The sequence below is a fragment of the Pelecanus crispus genome, chromosome 9, assembly GCF_030463565.1.
Source record: "Pelecanus crispus isolate bPelCri1 chromosome 9, bPelCri1.pri, whole genome shotgun sequence".
Lineage (NCBI taxonomy): Eukaryota > Metazoa > Chordata > Aves > Pelecaniformes > Pelecanidae > Pelecanus > Pelecanus crispus.
The window spans coordinates 30,919,797-30,940,111 of record NC_134651.1 but is presented as its reverse complement, the minus strand read 5'-3'; the positions used below and the strand labels follow the sequence as shown (position 1 = coordinate 30,940,111).

The window sequence follows — 20,315 nt, the reverse complement described above, 5'->3', positions numbered from 1 at the left end:
GCTCACAGATGTATCTTTATGGGACTTTCAAAGAAGGCCTAGCCCATCTCATCAGTACCTTTGCATAGACTTCAGTCAATGCTTGCCCAAGCTTTTCAGGCTCGCCTCGCAGTATCACCGTCTCTGAGCTACTGTCAGTGGGTGGGATCTCGACAGAGACTCCAGTTTTCTCCAAGATCTCCTGCAGGGAATTCCCCTTGGGGCCGATGACATACTTGTGCTGGGACTTCTTCACCTCCACTGCAATGGTAGTAGTCTTCTTTTTCTGTAGGGGCAGAGGCACAGGGGCATCAATCACAAGGCTGCAGGGAAGGACAAGAACGAAAGGAAGAAGCACAAGATGCAGGGAAACTGCACCCGGGAAAGAGCAAAGCAAAGGTGAGCACAGTGGTTCTGCAGTACCCTAGCACCTTTAGGGCCCCTGCCTACAGAAAGCCTTGTGCTCAAAAATTCACAGGTGAAGTATAAAAACTAGTATTCTGCGTCAAGCTCCCTGGGACACTACATGGAAAAGACCACATACACGCACACACTCTTGCACAACAGGGCTCAATGCCCAGCTGTTCCCCAGGCAGTACTGTAATGCAACACCATGTAGACTACTAGGCTATAAGCTGATTATCTCTGTTGAAATCCAGACTGGTACAAATACAGACCTAACCATGAAGAAAACCAGCCCAACAATCCACAAGGATATTCACAGCAATGTTGGCTGTGGAAAATAAACTGGAGTGAAATTCACTCTTCAGCAACTTCTACTTATGTAGCAACTTTGATACTGTTAGCTGGCCACCACTGTAAGGCTTCACACTTCCCTCCTTAGTAGCACCTGTGTGAACAAGAGTCAGAGGAGCTCTCTGTGGTCTGCTAATTCCCATGACACAGAAAAGCAAGAAATCTGTCACCTCCTTGGTGGTATCACCCCAAGTTCCACTTTGCTGAGCGAGGAAACTGTAAGCTCCAGGGCCCTATACTGCAAGGGCTGCTGAGCCAGAGCTGACATGAGGAGGATGCAACAGAGGGATGCACAAAAGTAGAACAAGAAGGGAAGAGGGACTGTGAGTAGGTGGGGGGAAGATGGGAAGCTTTATAGACCATCCGTACCTTCTCCTCATAGATCTTCTTAACACGAGCCACGGCCTGGGCTAGCTGCTCCTTTTCTCCTGTGAAGACTATCTCTGTCTTGTTCACGCTGGGTGGAGGAATGTTGATGCGTGTCCCTGTGTCCTGCATGAGCTCGCTCACCAGCTTGTTGTAAGGGCCAGCAATGAAGGGGTGGTATACTTTCTCCACATCCAGCCGCTCCACGGCACGCTTATCCTGGAAGAGGGCCAGAACAGACCTCAGTGGGAACTGCCCTCCATATTACAGTCTCTGCCAGACACAGCTAAGTTCCCAGTGCTGTCTTGCTTGACACTCTGGCCCAAGCACCCTTTTCAGTTTGTGGGCTTGTAGATCTCCATCCCTTTCAATCTACAAATACCGCTGTTGCTGATGATGATTTATGATATTCATCTCTGTAATCTCCTGCCATATCTCTTATGTGGCACCTAATCTGGTTCACTTCAAATATGAAACATGCTTATCTGAATTCAGAGATGGACAAAATGCAAAACCAGAAGTTGCAGAACTCGGCAGTGATGCTCATACAGCCAGTGGCACAGTATATCACTCTGTTCAGACTAACATACTGGCCACTGACTGTGGCCATGATCACTACAAACACCTAATATACCATGGAGAAGCAAAGTGGCTGTCCAGCTAATGCCATGAGAAAGATCACAGTACTGAAGTACCTGCTCAGCAGAGATAAGCAGGATCTCGTGTCGGGCCTTCTCAATCCCTTCTTTAGTGCCGGTGATCTTGATCTGGTTGCTGGGGTCATCTGGGCGGGGGATCTGGATTTTGGTTGCAGTTTTGAGCTCCAGGTCTTGCAGCTTCTCGCCATTCTTTCCAATGACAAAACGGTGGTGCTCCTTGGGGATGGCAACTGTCGCTGAAGCCTGCAACACAGGAATGAAGCATCTGTGAGAACCCTTGCCTGGACTGGCAGATCCACAGGAACAGAGCCAGGGAAAGCAAGTTAGATGCCGCTCAGTGGTACCACTGAGGAGCAAACACCATGCCTTCCCAGCACATTCTGTCCAAGGACTAATACTGTACCAGAACAGTTGATCTATGGTGCCTGTATACCAGGAGTCTAAACCCCACCTTTCCCTCAAAACCCTTCTGTTTGCACAGGAGTAGTACTCTGAATTAGGAAAGGCCTTTAGGCACAGACGAGGAGGTGTCTATCCTCCAGTGTAAGACAGTGGAGCAGTACCAGACAGCAACCGAGATGATGGCTCATGGGTGGAGTTTATCTGAACTCTGACGTATGCTGCTAAGGCTACAGAGAACAAGACACACAGTTTGACTCCCAGGAAACAGAAATTCAACACCAGAAACCTATTCCAGCAGGCAGACAGCTAGGAGATGCTTACTGCTAAGTGCTAAGGTGTCTTCAATGCAGCATATGCTGCTCCTGGGACTGATTCTAGAAGGCCCCTCTTGGAAAAGGGGTCCCAAGAGCTTCTCTCAATCTACCATTAAAGGGCTGGTTTGTAACAGGGATTCCTGACTTCTTCCTTTCTGAGTTTTTACTGACCTGTTAGTTTATGATTGCTACCATGCTCTTGATCCCTGTGAATATGTAACTACTCACCGTTATCAGTCACTTAAAATTCAAGCTACAATGGGGGGTGGGGGATCAGAAAAGATCTCTTGATGTGACTCTTCAGCTCTGTGTCCCTGTACTGAAGCCAGCCAAGCCTAGGAGAAGTTCTAATACAGACACACCTTTCAGACCTGGGGCCAGGGCAGCAGGAGGTATATTTGAGGACAGTGGGTCATGGATCTGTGGCAGTACAACCTGAAGTATTTTTTCAGATGCACATTACGTAGGGTTTGTCCCTTTCTCTTCTCTCTGGCAGGGTATAACACATCAGCTGAACAGCACTAAGCAGACGTATTAACTATTGCATTAACTACCTTTGACATTACACTTTAAAATACACTATGACACCTGGCTGTGATATATCCTAACAAGAACTACCATCTTGATTATGAACTCAAGAACCTGAAGGTAAGAAATCAAAACTTAGAGGACTGAAAGGAGAAGCAACTGACAGAATGGGGCTGTGGCTCCTTACCAGTGTGGCTTGAGTTACACAATCCAGAAACCTGACCTGAAGCTTTCAGCTTTTGGCAGGACTTCCTCTTCTCTACTTTTCTTTCTTCTGTCCCACCACATTCTCCTCTGAAGGACTTCAGAAAAAGTAGAATTCCATTCTCACACACTACCAGCTTTGTGTGAGGGGCCTGCACCCCCTCCAGCACCAGCACCTCAGCACAAAGTCACTGTATGAAATTCAAGCATTCAGAGATTGCAGACTCCACCCTTCATGCAACACCATGGCCTGTAATTAGCTTTGAACCCTATTTTAAGCCTCATTTGCATTCCAAATTGCCAATTGTGTGCTTTGAAAATACACGGCAAAGCTGAATTAGTCATCTAATAACACCTCTTCAGCTTATAAGCACACACGCCCAAGGGTCTCAAAGCATTTGCAAATCTTGGGGAAGAGCAAAGATGAAGTGCGGAACAGTTAGATGCCCTCACCTGAGTCTGCAGCCGAGCGACAATCTCCTTCCGAGCCTTCATGACTGCTTCCAGCTTGCCAGAGACCATGATTGAAAGGCCCTGGTCCTTTGCAAGAGACAGCTCCAGGTGAGCTCCTGTCTTCTGCATGATGTCAAGGCAGATCTTGGCCTGCTCGCCTTCTCCAAACTGATTCATGTCCTTGTATTTCCTCTCCTCCAGTGGCACATGAAACACCTGCTCAACCACAGAACAGATAAAAGAAGGGCATGGCAAGCAGTCAATATGCTTTTGATTGCCAGCGCCTCCCTCTCTTATTGTCATACAGGACTTCACTGTCATGCTAAGTTCCCAGGTTTGTGCAATCCATCAGCCTTTCCAGTGGAGACACCAGCTGTGACCAGGGAAAGTGCAAGAGCACTGCAGCACGCAGTCTGTCCTACACTGGGCGTCTTCCTAAAGTACATCAGGCAGGCAAAGCGCTAAGCTGTGGGGGGAATACTTTAATGAATTAGCACTCACTACTTTTAATTCTGCACTCCTCCCTTCAGGCCTGCTCCAGCTATTTGTGAAACAAGGATGCAGAGCTTTTTCTGGACAGTTTTCCAACACATCCCTCCCCTCCAGAGCAGTCCTAGCTCTCTGCTGCAGTTCTCCTCCTGCCCCAGGGGAAAGTACGGCAAACAGGCTGTCAATATGACACACTAAGGATTTCATACTCTAGGCAAAGCTTCACTTCACCTACTTTTTGGAGGGAGGAAAAGAGACACCCACTCCCACCAACCTGAGTGATGACAGAAGCCTTTATTGGTCGGATTTTGCTCCAGGGCCCAGCAGGTTCCTGGGCAGCTTCCAAACATGGTGCTTTCTCAGGGAGCGGAGGGAAGGCTTCCTTGTAGGTTGGAGGATCATTCTCTTCTTCAGAGTTTAAAGCTGTAACTGGGGTGAAGCAAACAGGGTAAATGAGATGCTCTCCCCACAGAAATGCCCCTATTCATAGGCAAGTGCAGTTGTATTTAGGCACCACTAACAAGGGAGAGCAAATGACTTGCGTACTACTATTAATCCTATTACAGTTATGCTTGTGGAGCAGCCAACTCTGGAGCATAACTGGCCTCAGCACAGTACAGCCTGCAGTAGATGCCATGAACAACCAGCCTTGTCTGAGCAGGCACTACAGATGCAGGAAAGTGAACGTGGAAGTGAATGGTGGCAGTAAACAGCACATTACTGCCATCTTTGTCAAGAAGGGCTTAATTAGGGGAGAACAGGCTGAGCAGAAAGAAGTGAAAGGAACAGAGCAAGGCTGCAGGTCAGAAGGGGATAAGACAAACATACGCTCAGGACAAAGGCAGAGAGAAGTGCTATAGCTAGGGCAGAGCCCAGGGAAAGCCTGTACCTTATGTTCAACTCAGTTGTGCACTGGGCTGTGCCAAGTGGGCCAGCTTGCAGCTGGAGGATGGTGCTGAAACCCATCAGTGAGTCAGTTAATATAGTCATACTGACCTTCCCCAGCACCTGGCTGAGCAAAGGAAGGAAATGACAGCCCAGCACACTGATCCCATGAGGGTCTCTTGTAGCCCAATGCCCCACTCTTGCATGTGCCCTGTCCCATGGCTGACAGCATTGCTAGCCAGAGCTCTGTGGAGATCTGAGGGTTGCCTCCTCCTGGCTCTGCACTGTGCAGCATCACCACTGTGCTGCTACTGGTAGAAAGCCAGAGTTTGGCGGGCCACCAATCCAGCAACAGAGCATGCAACATCTGCACACTTGTGGGGAACTGGATGCATGGAGCAAGCTTGGGTAACAGCAAGGAACCTTGTCCATGCAGTCTGTATTTAAAGGCACATCACAGGATCTCAACTGTGTTTTCTCACCTTTCACCTGCTGCTGAGCCAGGCCGCTGCGGTGTTCAGCGAAGCTCTCCTGGGTCAAAACTGCCACAGAGCTCATTGTCGACTTCCCACCCACACACAATCCGGGTATGCCACTGGAAGAGACAGAGGTGGCAGCACTATGACCAACACCATTCAAGATGCACGAAAATCACTCCAGGAAGACAAAGTACGTGTACTGAGCACTCTTCCAGTCAGCCTCTTAAAAAGCAGCTACAGTGCCAGTCAGCTGCCCAGTTCACTTGCTGAACCAGATAGGAACTCAGGGGGGATATTTCCTCACAGCACAGTGCTCACTAAAACCAGAACTCCTCATTAAGAAGGCAGAGGATGTGCAACCTAAGAAGGTCACTGGAAAGGGGGACACCAGCATTTGTTAAAGCATACTCCAATTAATCTATCATTTATTAATGGTGTGCAATTTTTAAATGAGTATCCAAAGGTCTGCATAGTCAGTCCAAGACCATTGTGTAACCCTGGAGAGAAAAAACAAAGGGCCCAGGATGCTGCCTCTTCCTGAAAAAGACTTATTTAGGTGCTTGCACTCCTGCTGACTTAGGGGTACACTCAGAAAGCCACTCTCATAAGCAAGCTCAGCAACAGCAAGATCTTCGGCTCTCCCAAAATAAGAACTTACCAGCTAAATGGTCAGTAGCCAGAGAGTCCGTCCTGTAAGCTGCCCGTTTGTCAGCCTGCCAGCTTTTGCTTCATAGAAAAAAAAAAAAAAAAAAAAAGGAAAATATTTATGTGACTGCTCCAAGACAACAGGAAAACGTGACACCCCTGTTACTGTAACTTTCAAAAGAGCACCGCCTGTACTGTGTTTCAAACTTGCACCCTATCCAAAATGTTCTCATACTGAGTCACATCTCACCATACTTTACCTGTGATGTTTTACTAGAGCTACAGGCAACACCACTATCTACTTAAACCTCACAGCAGGAAGCCTGGGGTAGCTGCTCTTTCATCACATTGGCTACAAGAGCAGTCATCCAGTATCAGGCAAAAATACAGTCAATTAGTAACAGATGTGCAAGACAGACGTGAAATTTCAGGGTTGCAAGCAAGAGCATCAACATCTAGTCAGAGAAGACTAACAACCTGAAAACCTGCCAACAACACTGCCATCAGTCAGAAGTTAGGAATGTAGTTTAGTGGAGCTTGGATGAATCAACACAGACATCCTCACAAACTAAGACAAACATTCAGGGCTATCCACACACAGCTGCTGGCCAGTCCACCTCTTCATTTTTTATTATAATAAGATCATGCACCAGGCACCGAACTCTGTCTCCAGGCTGAAGTCTGCGAGTTGGAAGAACAAAACCCATGCTGGTTTACATGGACTATTTTAAACACGTACACAAGATGGAACCAGGAAAAAATATACGCTGTTGGTGGGAGCTTTACATCTCTTGTATCTGGATCTGCAGATTTACTGAAAAAGTGTTTAGGAATATAAGTAAAAACACAAAAGCCAGTACAGTACATACTATGCCAGATGTACATACAACAGTTCCCCACACCTGGAGTACCCCCCCAGTGGTTATGCATGCTCTTGCAGGTCTTGCACTCTCCTAAAGTCCAGTGCCTCTGACTGCTCATGGTGGGAGAGGTCCCTCTCCCACACAAACCCTGCAGTGCTGCTCAGACCTTCTTCTGAACAGCAAACTCGGACACTTTTTAGTAAACTCACAGTTGTCATTTCTGACCTCCAATGTGCCAGAAAAGACTCCCAAAAACACAGCATCACTGATGTGGTATCTCAGATTGCACTTAATGTGAGACAGTAAGGGAAGGTGACAGAGGCAAAAGGAGGGAAGAACAAAGAGAGCAGTAATGCAACTGGGCCATACAGGCCTGATCAGCACCTCAGTGAAGGCCAGAGTATTTTTCCCTACTTCAACATACCTCTTATCAGGCACAAGGCAACACCACCTGTGCCAAAGCAACAGAGCTAATGTTGCAATTAATCCTGTAACAATCTGCTACTATGAGGTGGCAGCTACCTGGACAGCCAGCCAGCCATGCTGCTTGAAGCACAGCTGTTGCAGCACACAGAAGCTCTGCAAGACATTTGCTGGTATACACAAAATGGTGGCTAGCAATTTTATCTCAGAGAAATACTCGAGTTCTTCTCGCTGTCCATGGTTATGCCATGGTGTAACACGGGGCTACATGTCCATGGTGCACGACTGCGCAGCTCAGCCTGCTGCAGAACCAAGGAAAGCAAGTTAGTGGCACAGCACCTGTCCCAGACCATTTCAGCAAAGCCTGCAGACTCAGCCGTCGACTCCTCCAGCCCACTGGGTTGCTATCGAGGGTGCCACCACCTCATGGCAAGTTGCAAACAGGAATAAGCAGGAGCAAGCAGCATCCTAGACATCACAAGCAGCTGCCAAGGTCTGGCTATAGCCTTGCTAACAGCATGGATGTGCTTATAACTCTCATTTCTCAGGAAAGCACCACCTGGCTCATCTTGCATGTGCTCTGCTCCTTAGAGGAGGAGGATGAGAAGTGAATGACACCTAATATAGCGCCTGCCTGAGGGCCATGACCTCAGGGCACAGCTGCTGGTTTCACCGTGTCCACACCAGCTGCAGAGATCTTCCTTGCAGCTTCCACCTCAGACAACAGCTAGACATTCAAAGAGAAACCTAAGAGCAGCGTTTATCCGTATGAATTTCTGCTTTGTCACCCATACAGCAAGCTAAGAACAAATGCTCTTCAATTCCAGTAACCCCAAACACCTGGTATATCGTAGGCCACAGGAATTCATCTCTGGCCAAAATCCGAGGTGACCATCAGAATGGTATTTTAAATGTAACGTCACAAACAGCAGCTCAGACATCACATTTGGAGCCTACACCTCCTTAACTTCCCACTTTAGATTTTGAAACTAACGCTACAGCTACGTCATGCTAGTGTGTGGCTGACTGGGTCAACAGGTTTTAAACTGCCTAGTTTATACACCGTCTGTAGTGCTGGCTTTGTGTGCCAAAACAAGTTTCAGAAGTCTAAAGCACACTTAAAATAAAGAGAACAAAATAATCCTAAAAATAACCTCCAGCAAGGGCCAGACCTAACCACACGGGAAACATTTGTATGAAGAGAAACAAAAGCAAAGTCATGAGTTACACTGCCAACACAATCAGTACTCACATGTCATTTAAAACTATATTTAATAAAATATCAGCATTTTATTAATGGAGGTAACTAAAATCAGATGCAGCTAGGATTGCACAGAGCAACAGGGCTGGGGTGGTTGTGGCAGCCACTGTCCTCTGCCAGATGTTCACACAAGGCAGGGCAATCGCTTGGTAGATGAGTGGTCATACATGAAAAAACTTGCTTTCTGAAAACTGACTAGCTCTTCCAGACACTGAAGGCCCAGGCCCCTTGACTTTGGGGGGATCACACAGGCGGACAGCTGCTGTGTGGTGGGATGGAGTCTTTCCCTTCACAACGATTCCTGAAGTAGTACATCTGAGGGTGCAACAGAACTGGTGTCTTAGACACAGCCAGACTTGCATCTGACCTAACCCCTGTATTTACCCTTCCACTAACGCCATGACCCACCACCTTCCCCACCGTCACTTCCTGCCCTTGGACAGGAGGTGTTCTGTGCTTGTGCAGCTGCTCACCAGAGCCCAGCCAACGAGAACGTACACCTGCCCGTGTCCTCCTGGCCAGCCCCGAGCAGGGCAGGCCCCGGTGGTGCTTCTCACCGACCCCGGGAGAGGGCTTCCACGGCCGCGCACCGAGAGGGGCAGCCGGCCTCGGGAAGCGCGTCCTGCGTGGGGCAGGCAGCGCCGGAGCCCGCCCGGGCCTGTACCGCCACCGCGCCCCTGGGGCAGCGCCCGCCTTCCCCGGGACAACGGCACGGGCAGCGCGCACGCCGCCGGGGACAGGTGGAGAGGCGCCCCTCCGCTTCCCCTCGCCGTACCCGGCCGTGCCAGGCCGAGGCGGGGGAGCAGCGGGCCCCGCGGCCCAGACCAGGCCAGGCCAGGCCGGGGCGGGCGGCACCGCCAGCGCCACCTCAGCACTGCCGGCACCGGGGGCGGGGCGGGGCGGCGGGGCGGGGCGGTGCCCTTAAAGGGCCCGTCCGGGCCCCACTGTCACCCGCGCGGGGCTGAGCAGGAGGGGGGCGGCGGCGGGGGGCGCGCGCCCCAACGCACCGCCCGTGCGGGAACGGGGCCGGGAGCACTGCAGGCGCCGCGGGGCGGAGGCAGCGGCAGCCCCAGCCCCAGCCCGGCGCGGCCCTCCGGGATGCAGGCCGGTGGCGGCCGCGTCACGAAAGCTGCTCCCGCGGGGGCCCCGGTGACAGTCCCTGAGCACGGCTCCGCGGCGGCCGGAAAGCTGCCGGTGGCGGGCGCGGGGCTGGGCGGGCACGGCCTGCTCCGAGCCCAGCCTTAGCACCGTCCCGAGGCCTGCTCGTTCCCGCCGGCAGCCCAGGGAGCGGGGCCGGGGCGCTCTGCCCCTCTAGTAACGACAGGAGCGGAGTCGCTCGGCCGCCCCGACCCAGGGGAAGGCTGCCCGCCGCCGGCGCTGCGCGGGCTGATCCGGCGCTGGACGAACGCCCGCCGCCGACCGTTTTGGCTCGTACCAGGCGCAAACCCTCCGACCGCCAGGGACGACGTGGAGCCGCCCCGACGCACGCCGCTACCCCTCTCCTCCCGGCGACAGGGACCATGCCGCGCCCCGGCCCGACCCACGCCCTCCCCAAGCATCCGCGGGGCCCAGCGTCCCCATCAGCCCGACGCCGGCGCTACCGACAGCTCCTGCCGGCCGGCACAGCCATGTCGGCACCGGCCAAGGCCGTGCCCGCTGGACCTTCACCCTCCCGCCGCCGGCTGCCCCGAGTGCCCCCCGCCGAACTTTGCCCGGCCCAGCCGGCAGGAAGTTGGCCCGGAGTTTCCCGGCGACGCCGACACGTCGGTGCCCAGGGGGAGGAAGCGAGGCCGCGTCGGGCCGCGCCGCGCCAGGCCGCCCCCCCAGCCTCCACGTCGGCGCCGCGGCAGAGGGGCCGCCCCCGTCCCCCGTGACTCACTCCGGCCGGTGCCCGCTCGCCCGCCCTGCTGGAGAACCGGAGCGCTCCTGGGAGAGCGGCGCGACGCCCGCCCCGGCGCCTATATAGGCCGGGCCGCTGCCAATCCCTGGCCCCCACGTCAGCGGGACATGCCCCTTCCCGGCGGGGCCGGCCCGCCACGCGTGCCCCGCGCCGCCAGGGGAGCCTCGCCGCCTGCCCGCCGCGGCGGAGCGGAGTAGCGGCCCGGCCCGCGGGACTTTACGGCCGAGCAGCCACCCGCTCCCCGCCCCAGGCTGACACCCGCGGGAAGGCCCCCGGCTGCCTTTTCCCTTAAACAACGGATTCACGTGCAGAAAGCGCCTCCCGTCCGTGGCCCGGCGGGTCCGGCGAACGCGAGGGCTAGAGCTGCCGCAGAACCGAGCCCACACGGCTGGCTGTCCCCAGCACCCAGGCCCCTCTGCTCTCAGGAGTCAGTTCAGCTCCCCAGAGCTGAGAATTACCGGCTTTGTTTGGCTGAGGCCGGTTTCACGCAGGATTAGTGAGCTGGATCAGTCTGAAAACCACGGCTGGCACTGGACAGCAGGAAACACCTGGGGCTTCTGCCCCGTCCCACAAGCAGAGAGGGACACTGAGGCTCCAGTCCCAGACGGCCACCTCCTGCTGCGCTGTCTGTGTGAAACCAGCAGCTGCCCGATGCTGAGGTTGCAGACAGGGGAAGGGGCAAGGTAAGAGCAAGATTTAAAAAAAAAAAAATACCCCCCCCCCCCCCCCCCCAAGACAGCCCCTCTCCTTATTCCAATCTCTAATTTGGAAATAGGGAAGAGTGAAGGAGTGAAGGCAAGCCAGCAAGCACAATACCATCCCTTCCTGCAGAGAGGATGTTTATTAGTTTGTGCAATATAGATGTTTTTAATTATTAGGTCTGCACCCTCAGGGAACCAAGGAAAAAAAAAAGGTCACATCACACTAAAAATACATGGAATTTGAACTGATTTTTGCATTAGCTCAGTCTCTGCCCATTTTCCTACACAGGATTAATTTTCCTCATTATTCATAACTTGCATTTAGTAACTGGTTTTCTCATTCATGCCCTGCTCTCTCCCAGACTCTGGCAAACTATACGCAAGAACCTTTGTGGAACTCTGACCACAGAAACGTGAGGTCTTTGGAATAACCACTTTTGATTACATGCAGTAATTTTCAGAGATATTCATGTGATGTATTTATGGAAACATGGATGGTATTTAGCCTTAAGTAAAATTATGATTACTTATTATTATTGAACAAAAGTAGGAGATTTCTCTGGTTTTCCTCTTTCAATCCTGCAGCTGGGAGGACATCATTAAAGCACTTGAACTTTTTGACACAAACAACTCATCACTGTAAATAAAAATACACTTGTGGGTGAAATCAGGGAGTATGTTAAAGGGAGGAGAATAGTCATGAAGTGTTGACACCCTGCCCAGGCACCAGAAAGATCCATGTCCCCCCACCCCAGCCTCCCCTCAAAAAGTCTGTCAGTCTCTGCAAGGATGCAGGGATACTGCTCCAAGCACGGGGCTGCCACAGAGAAAGGCAGCAACCGCTGCTGCCACGTCATATATGCTCCAAGAGCTGGCTCAGGCTCCTCCGACAAAAAATGTCTAGGCTGTGGTTGCCAGCAGCACCCTGTAAGACACAGGCGAGCAGGCTGTTGCCTACCAAGACAGAAGTGGCTCATGCAAAAGCAGAGCTTCGGGGACCCGGTCAAACCACAGCACCTCCAGACTTTGGAAACTTCTGCTTCCAGGCAGCAGCTGGGAGTGCGGGAGTTTGTAATTTGGGACTTGCAGCCTAGCGCTCTGAACCTTGCTCAAGGTGCACAATGCTTTTCCGATGCTTTCACTCCCTCATGTTTATCTCCCCAGTGCAAAGCAAGCATCCTCCTTTCAAAGCTCTAACTTCACTGTGTCCAATTAACTCTGACATAGGTAAGTACTGCGATCCCCTGTGCCAGAGTACCATCACAACCCCCAGCCTAGAGCATCTTACTGACACACGAACATCCTTCTCCCTCAACTCCATCTCATTATCTGGTTCAGCAGGGGCCCTCTGTGGGGATGTGCCACCTTGTGCCTATGGGACAACCACATGCGCCTCTCCTGCTCTCTCTGTAGTGTTGCTGCAGCCACTGGGGTTGCTAGGACATTATGGATTTCTGGCTTTTATCACAGCTTCCTCTCTGGGACTGTTTAAGAGGGAATCTTCTCTGCATGTTTCTGTAGCTCTTCCTTTTTTTGCAGCTGCAACTGGTGGGAGGGAAGCCTGCCAGGCCCAGAAGTTACTGGAAGGCCTAGCACATCCACTGTGTCCCACCCTTGAATAATGATTTCTGCTGAAGGAAACCTGTCACAGGTTGTTCTCCGTAGAGGAAGATCTTCCATGGGGAAGAAGGTAGTGGGGGGGAGAGCTCACCTTTCATCCCACATTCAGTAAGTACAGAAGTGTCCTACAATGGACAAAAGCACATTTAGAAGATGCTTGGAGGCCTATTTCAACCTGCCGCTCCTCCTGTCAGCATAACATTGATCATCAGTGTCTCACCCTGTCCCTCTTCTTCAATAAGGCAATGGGGTAGGGGCAGAAGGAGGCCTGCAGGGGCTGCTTGGTGCCTGTTCGGTCTACTTGCCCACAAGTGGAATCTCACATTAAAAAAAAAATGCTTGTCATGGAGATGCGTGTGAAATGGCTCCTCTAGAAGCCAGGCACAGGACTTTTTGGTAGCTCAGGGGAAAGGAGATACAAGAAGGTACCCAACCCCAAACACTAACCTGCCCCTCTCCCTCTAGCATCCCATATTTTGGCAGTGTTACAACAGACCCTGGTTTCATGACTTGCGAGAACAACTGAAAAGGAAGCCTCCCAAAAAGAGCACCAATATGTGACAGAAAGGGTGAAGGCTTGGGCAATACATAGTTTCCATGGCTTTGCAAATTGGCAGCTCATATCACCAGACTCAGGGAGGACACAGAAATGAGACCAGCAAAAATATGAAACACACACAGAGCTAAAACTAACACTGAACAGGTTTGGGGTTTGGTTTTTCTGAACATGTGTTCACCAGTGTGAAAGCAAAGGTTGAGGAGTTAAGAAGCTTTCCAAGTATGCTCCAAAGAGTGTGTGCTGTGACTTTATTTCCTGTTAAATATAACTCCAGATTTCTAACACTGTACAAGTAAGCACCCTTTTTGTACTCTGGGTGCTTATCCCACACACTTAAGTCAGAGAACACCACAAAAGAACTGCCCCTAAAAGCATCCATTTCGGCACATCCCTCGTCAGTGGCATGAAGGGAAAAGAGGTGGGGGAATACTTTGGATCATACTAGAAGTAGTAGTGGAAGAAGATTCAGGACGCAGGGCACTTGTATGCCAGAGAGTACCTGGGTTCTCAGCCAAAGCAAGCAAGATAACGCCTCTCAACTCTAAAGCTATTGCTATGGGATCTTCCAATAGAATGTTTTTATTTCTAGAGAAAAACCCCTATTAAATTGAAATTAAGGATCAAATTATATAGATCCTTCTGCTAAGAGAATGAAAAAAGTTTCATCATTAAAAAAAATGACTGAATGCAAGTCCACATTGCTTTATGTCTCGGTGACTTTGAGACCAGATTTTCCTTATTTGCCATGAGGAAGGAAACTTCCAGGGACGTGCAAATTGGGCACCTCTCTTCCCCATTCACACATCAGTACTAGGAAGAAATGACTCTGTAGGCTATTCTGCCCCTCATCTGTACTTAGTGCAAGCCCACCATCTTCAGAAGCCCACTGTAAATAGCCAAGTAGAGAACTGCTGGTAGAAAGAGAGAAGTCTACCTGAGCCTCTACACTAATCCTAACTCCAACCATTTAGTCACGTTGTAAAGGAGGGAGGTGGAAGGAAGATGAGTGACTATATGTGTTTGTCTCACACAAGACCTAGGTGGTATAAATAAGGGGTCCCAGGGAGTGCAACACCACTTGCCTTTCTCCTGCTAAACCTACATTGTTTATCGAGGGCAATTCTCTTGCACAAGCAGAAGAGCTGACCAGATATTGAAGGAAGGTGACTAACCTCAGCAGGCCTCTCAGGCCAAACAGTTGTTTAAAAGACTTATTTATTTCCTGGGCACACTGACAATAAAATTATGCAACTGTCAGCTAGCAAACAATATATACACTGCCCTTCCTAGACTATCATAGGGTACTCTATAAAAAGAGACAAGCAAAGTAAGTAGGAAGAACAGGAGCAACTTACTGGTATGGACAGAGTTCTAGTGTGAACAAGTAGCTTCAAGCCCTCTGACTGCAGAGAGAGGAAAAGCTGCTAGTTAAGGGGTAGATATGCATGTTTTACACAGGGACTCTGTGAGAAAACTAGATTTACTGGTTAATGTAGACAAACTGGTCAAGAGACTTGAGCTCTACTCTTAGTTTTGCTGCTGATTTGGTGAATTGACTGGTGAAATTCTCTCAGTTGCCCTGGCTGTGCACACACAGTAGCCTTGGTTTACCCTGTGGACTCATTTCATTGCAGGTTGTTCAGAATGCTGTGATCCTTGGATGCCAGGTGCTATGACAAAACATGCCATTTCAGAGATGAGGAAGAAAGTCAATGGACAATTTAATAAAATCAATCTAAAAGCAAAGCAAAAGGAAGCCACAGAGGACAGGTCAGAGTCCATCTTTCCAACTTACACTGGAAGACAAATCTGATTATTTAACATGAACTTGGCTTTCAGGAAAAGTTAGGATTTCAAATAGCCAAGATAAAATGGAATAGATAAAATGGAATTAGATGAAAACAGAAGTAATACATTCAGACCAAGAATGACTGAGATGAATTTCCAGATGAAGACAGAAGTAATACATTCAGACCAAGAATGACTGAGATGAATTTCCCACCTGTGTCTCAGAGATGGTTATAGGCAAATTTAGGAATGGAAAAGGTTGTCAAAATAGAAGCAAATTTCAGGTTCTTGGCCTTGGGGAGCCTTTGAAGAAGAATACTTTTTAAACATGAGGGACAAAGTGAAATAAAGTATCTTCCTGTGTTGTTTTACAATTTCACAGTAAAGCAAAACACGGACTTGACTCAAGAATGGTAAAAGAGATTCAGAAAACAAAGGTTATTGCCTGGAAAGTGGCAATAGCACAGAGTAGCAGAAATGAAAGAAATCACAGAAATTCAGGACGTCTGACAACAGGCTGGAGGTCCAAGTCTCTGGGGTCTCCAGTCCCACCTCCTGCTCAAAGCAGGGTCAGACCAGGGCATTCAGGGCTTTCTTCAGTCAGGTCTTGAAAACCTTCAAAGCTGCACAAACTTTCTGGGCAACCTATTCCAATACCTGACTATTCTAACAGTGAAAAAGATTTCTTACTTGCAGTCAGAACCTTTAATTTCAATTTTGGCTCTTTACGCTCATCCGAAATCGCTTTTTAATTTAAATTACCACCACACTGTGTGCTCATCATACACAGAGCTTTCAGACTGGTGCTGCAGCACTGTTCTCTGTTCAACCTGCACTGCAGAAGTAAAAAAAAAAAACTTCCACAAATAATTAGCTGAGAGCTACTTCCCAAAGCCTGCTTGGACACTTGCAGTTAAATATGACAGTTACCCAAAAAGTGAGGATTGCGGAGATACTGCAGAACAAAGCACACACTATTTCCTTTCTGTTCTTCAAAAGGAAACTTTCACTTCGCCCTCCTTTGGCTACTAGGTTGGAGTTCTTTTGTTTACCTTCTCAGTGTCTCTTGTTCCCTCTCCCTTGGCAATTGCAATATAAAATGAACACGTGGCAATTTTTTTTTTTCTTTTTTAAGTGGCCAGAAGCTCTCATGCACTATGTATCACATAGCTTGGAAAGGTAAGGGACTTGAAAGCCCTAAACGTACCCTTTTTCACATTAACTGTCATATATTTAGAAAATTCAAAGCTGTCTGTGTCCCTTAGCTTGAATGTGTCACCATGCTCCCTAACATCCTCTTACAGGTACTCTTAGGCTGACGTTTTGCAGGGCAGAATTTAAGGACACGCTTACAGCAGTTTACAAAGATGACAACCATTTCTTTCCAGAGAGAGTCAATTAGGTAAATACATACAGCAAACAAAAAATTAAAAAAATAAAGTGGCAAACTAAATGAGACGTCTCAAATGACATTTTTCAGGGGGCAGGGGGGCAATTTGCAACTTAAGCATGGAAACTGTAAATAGACATTTATTTTTGACTGTTTTGTTTGGTTTTATTTTGTTTTGTTTTTTAATCTTGCTTAGCTACTTTGATTCTAGGTATTGTACAGAAAAACCTATGCAAGGTTGTTCATGGCTGCTTAAAAGATTTTAAAGATTCCTCAGTTACTAATGTTTATTGGATAACGAAGACTTAAGAGAATGCCGGAGCTCCATTTTTATATGCTTTCTATGTGCTCTGGTATGTTTTCCTCCAAGTTCCAGTTCCACAAGTCACATGGCTTCACATGACTCTCCAGTTTTGTGGATTTTTTAAAAATTTATTTCTATCTTTCAGTTACAATAAGCAGTTGGAAAATATAACCCCGACAAGTTAGCATTATTGTGACAAAACAAAAACTTCAAAAGCATAAATTAAACTTGCAGGGAGGCTAGTGCTTTGTCTGGAGAGGGAAGGAACAATTTAAAATTGAAAAAAGAAATGTTCAGTTTGGCAATAATTCCTCTGAAAAGGCGTCAAATAAAGTATCTGATTCCAACTGCCACTTTTTAAAAGCAATGATGCCTATTAATAACACATGCAACAGGGGCTCAACATATCCACAGGCGAGCACTAACTCCTAATCTCTACTAGGCCAAGCAAAAAGCTCTTCATGTGTTAGACAGAATTACATCACAGTGAGCTAAACTGACAGTGAAAAAAAAAAAAGACAGTCTTCCAAATCTGCAAGGCCACACTAAGCCTGCTATGGAAGGGGGGGGGGGGGGGGGGGGGGGGGCGTGTGTGTGTGCATGGTGAGAGACAGAACTCAGAGTAAAACTATTTCCACTAATTGTTACAAATAATATTATTTTAAACTTAAAACTTTTTTTCATAACTGAATCATTTCCAGTACCCCCCTGCTCATCTTTGGGCTGAACTAAAAGGGTACATGTGCCATTTTAGGCACAAATTTTTTGCTTCGATACCTCATGCTGTACAGTCCTCCACCCACACAGTTAATTGTCTTTTGGATTAACAGAATAGTGCCCTAAGCAATACGAGTTTTCAAATAAAATACAGGGGTTAACATTTCTTAAATTTCCAAGAACTTCTAAACTTCTCTAAATACTCATTGCTTGCTCTCATTTTTAGCCACAACTCGGCTGCAATCAACAGAGCCATCAACTCAATATTTTAATTTAATTAAACTATTTATAAGAACAGGTGTAGAACTTTAAGTTTCCTCAATGCTACTTAACCAGCTCTACTTTTAAGCAAGTCACATATCTACAGCTTGCTAGTCTCCAGAGATTTCAAGGGTCCTTGTAAGACCACACACCTAAATCCCAGCAGGCTATACCAACTTGCTGAAGTATCCATTTTGAAAACAAAAGCATATGCAGTAACAGGCCAACCATAACATATTCCCATCCATACTCTCACCCTGCCTGCTCTGCGAGTTGTTTTTCTCAGCTTTCCTTTTAACTGCTCCAACACAGGTTTACATTCAGCTTTATCACTTGAACAGAGATAACAGCGAACTTACTTTCTACTGTGCAATGGAAACAGTCAGGGCCTGGTTTGCAAAGAGCTGAGCCCCACTCCCCTCTCTAGGAAGGCCAGGGGAGGTCAGACAGCCCACACAGTCTCCAGTGCCCACTGGAGAGACAGAAACATCCCCACCTCCTCACCCAAGGCTGCAGCTGGGGCAAGCAGCAAGTCCATTTCAATGACTCCTGGCCTCTTGCCCCACTGGGGCTTTCTCTGGCTTTGCCTCTGTCCCTTCCAGTGGGGAAATCTTCCTTGCATCAACTCTGATTCTTACTCTCTTCCTTTCTCCTAACTTGACCCACATATCCATCCCATGCCCATGTTCCTGCCACACAGCCTGGCCTAGGCTTTGCATCTTTGGCAAATATCCAGTTTATTTTGTGAAATATCCAGTCTAATTCTCGGTGCCAGAAATGCAGGAATAGACAGAAACATAGTACCAGAAACAACAGGGAGAACCAGCAAGTGGTACTACTGCAGGTGGTACCACCCAAATTGAGCAACGAATGTCAAGGTGTTCAGCATTCCTCTTAAAAAAAGGTCTTTACTGATTTTTCAGATAACCCACTGCAAAACCTTTGAAATACCAGTCAACCAGAACTAGCGGTGGTGGGGGAAAAGGGGCAGGGGAGTGATGCCTATGCTATGTGCCAATACTCTAAACCAAGCCTGACATTTGAATGATGCAAGATTATTCCAGTTATCCAACCCCTGATGAAAAATATACCAGAGGTTAGCTTTATGAAAGCTAGCCATACCTGCCTCATGATATTTACTGTGAGATATGACACCAGTAACCTTCCTTCAAAACTAGAGTCCTGATATGTATGGGTCAGACAGCACTTTTATGGGCTTTGACAGAGACCCCAACAAGCAATTATCCATTTAATAACACAGGAACAAGGCTGGGTCCTGCCACCTCCAACCTGAATAGTAAAGTCAAAACACTACAGAGTTCCAAGTCTTTCCTCCTTAAAATCCAGTTAGTTGCTGGGATATCAGACTACTAAATGCATAGCTACAGCACATGAGTATCAACTATCACAGTATCAGCACTCACTTCCAGAAATCTTCAATCACAGATATTTCCTGTGCAGATAAAAGGTATGGTGGACACACGAGTTATATGCATGGATGCTTTTACCAGAATCATCCCAATTTGTGACATAAGTTTATATGCAAGTCACTTGTGGAATTGTTTATTGGTTTTGGTTTTGTTTGTTTGTGTGTTTGGTTTTTTTTCTTCCATTAATGCAAAATAAATCTGTCGGTTCCATCCACAAACTCTTCCCAAACGGTCCTCTCTCATCAGTGAAAAATCTTTAGAAAGGGCGAGGAAACTGTTGCTGGAAGGCAGTTCAGATACTGTGTTGCTGAGCGTAAGAGAATCTGATACTACTTCCATTTTACGTCAACAAGTAAATCCATTTTACTTTACAATTAAATTAAACAGCGTCATTTAAGGGAGGTTGCATGAATATTACTGTGCTATTCAATCCTCTCAAAGGCAAAACTTTTCCTGTGAATCATCATTTCTTGGTGTCTTACAGCTACTGAACCAATCCCTGCCCTTCTTCCAGTGCTGTTTTTCCACTGAAGTTAAACTCATTATGATTTCCTCTAACCAAGCCTTTTGTGGTCCATCTTTTCTCTCAGGTTTCTCCGTTTTTTTCTGCCAGCTGCTTTGCAAGCACCTCTTTTGTGACTCTAGCTGGACATAGCTCTTTGCCTCAACCCCTGCTCCTCACAAAAGACTGACATGCTTCCATCGCTGCCTCAGCAACACAGCCAGCTCCCATGGTACAGGCAGCTGTGGCCAAGGTCAGCCCTCCACACCCGCACAGCCACTGGACTGAGACTGCCCTGCTCCAGCCACCTGCCCCTTGGGCTCCACTCAGGAACCTGCTCCTGGCACTGGGGCCACATGCTGCTCCTGCCGGGGCCAGAGGTTTCTTCCCAAGTCCAACAATTACCAAAAGTACAATTAAAGAGACTTCACTGAGAA

General features: G+C 48.5%; 1 protein-coding gene across 5 annotated transcripts in view; it reads right to left on the bottom strand.

Annotated features, from left to right (window-relative positions):
- HDLBP (high density lipoprotein binding protein) overlaps positions 1–20,315 on the bottom strand; it is a 40,767-nt gene that overhangs the window by 15,602 nt on the left and 4,850 nt on the right. For 3 of the 5 annotated variants that reach the window (XM_075717087.1, XM_075717086.1, XM_075717089.1), the window contains exons 2-8: positions 6,173–6,240; positions 5,518–5,630; positions 4,425–4,579; positions 3,662–3,877; positions 1,797–2,003; positions 1,105–1,320; positions 59–265 (exon numbers count right to left, since the gene is read on the bottom strand). In XM_075717087.1, the coding sequence (XP_075573202.1) occupies positions 59–265; positions 1,105–1,320; positions 1,797–2,003; positions 3,662–3,877; positions 4,425–4,579; positions 5,518–5,593 (1,077 nt within the window). In that variant the 5' untranslated portion in view covers positions 5,594–5,630; positions 6,173–6,240. Of the gene's footprint in view, positions 1–58; positions 266–1,104; positions 1,321–1,796; positions 2,004–3,661; positions 3,878–4,424; positions 4,580–5,517; positions 5,631–6,172; positions 6,241–10,585; positions 10,615–20,315 lie in introns of those variants that run through there. The other 2 variants (XM_075717088.1, XM_009479294.2) reach the window with 2 other exon arrangements.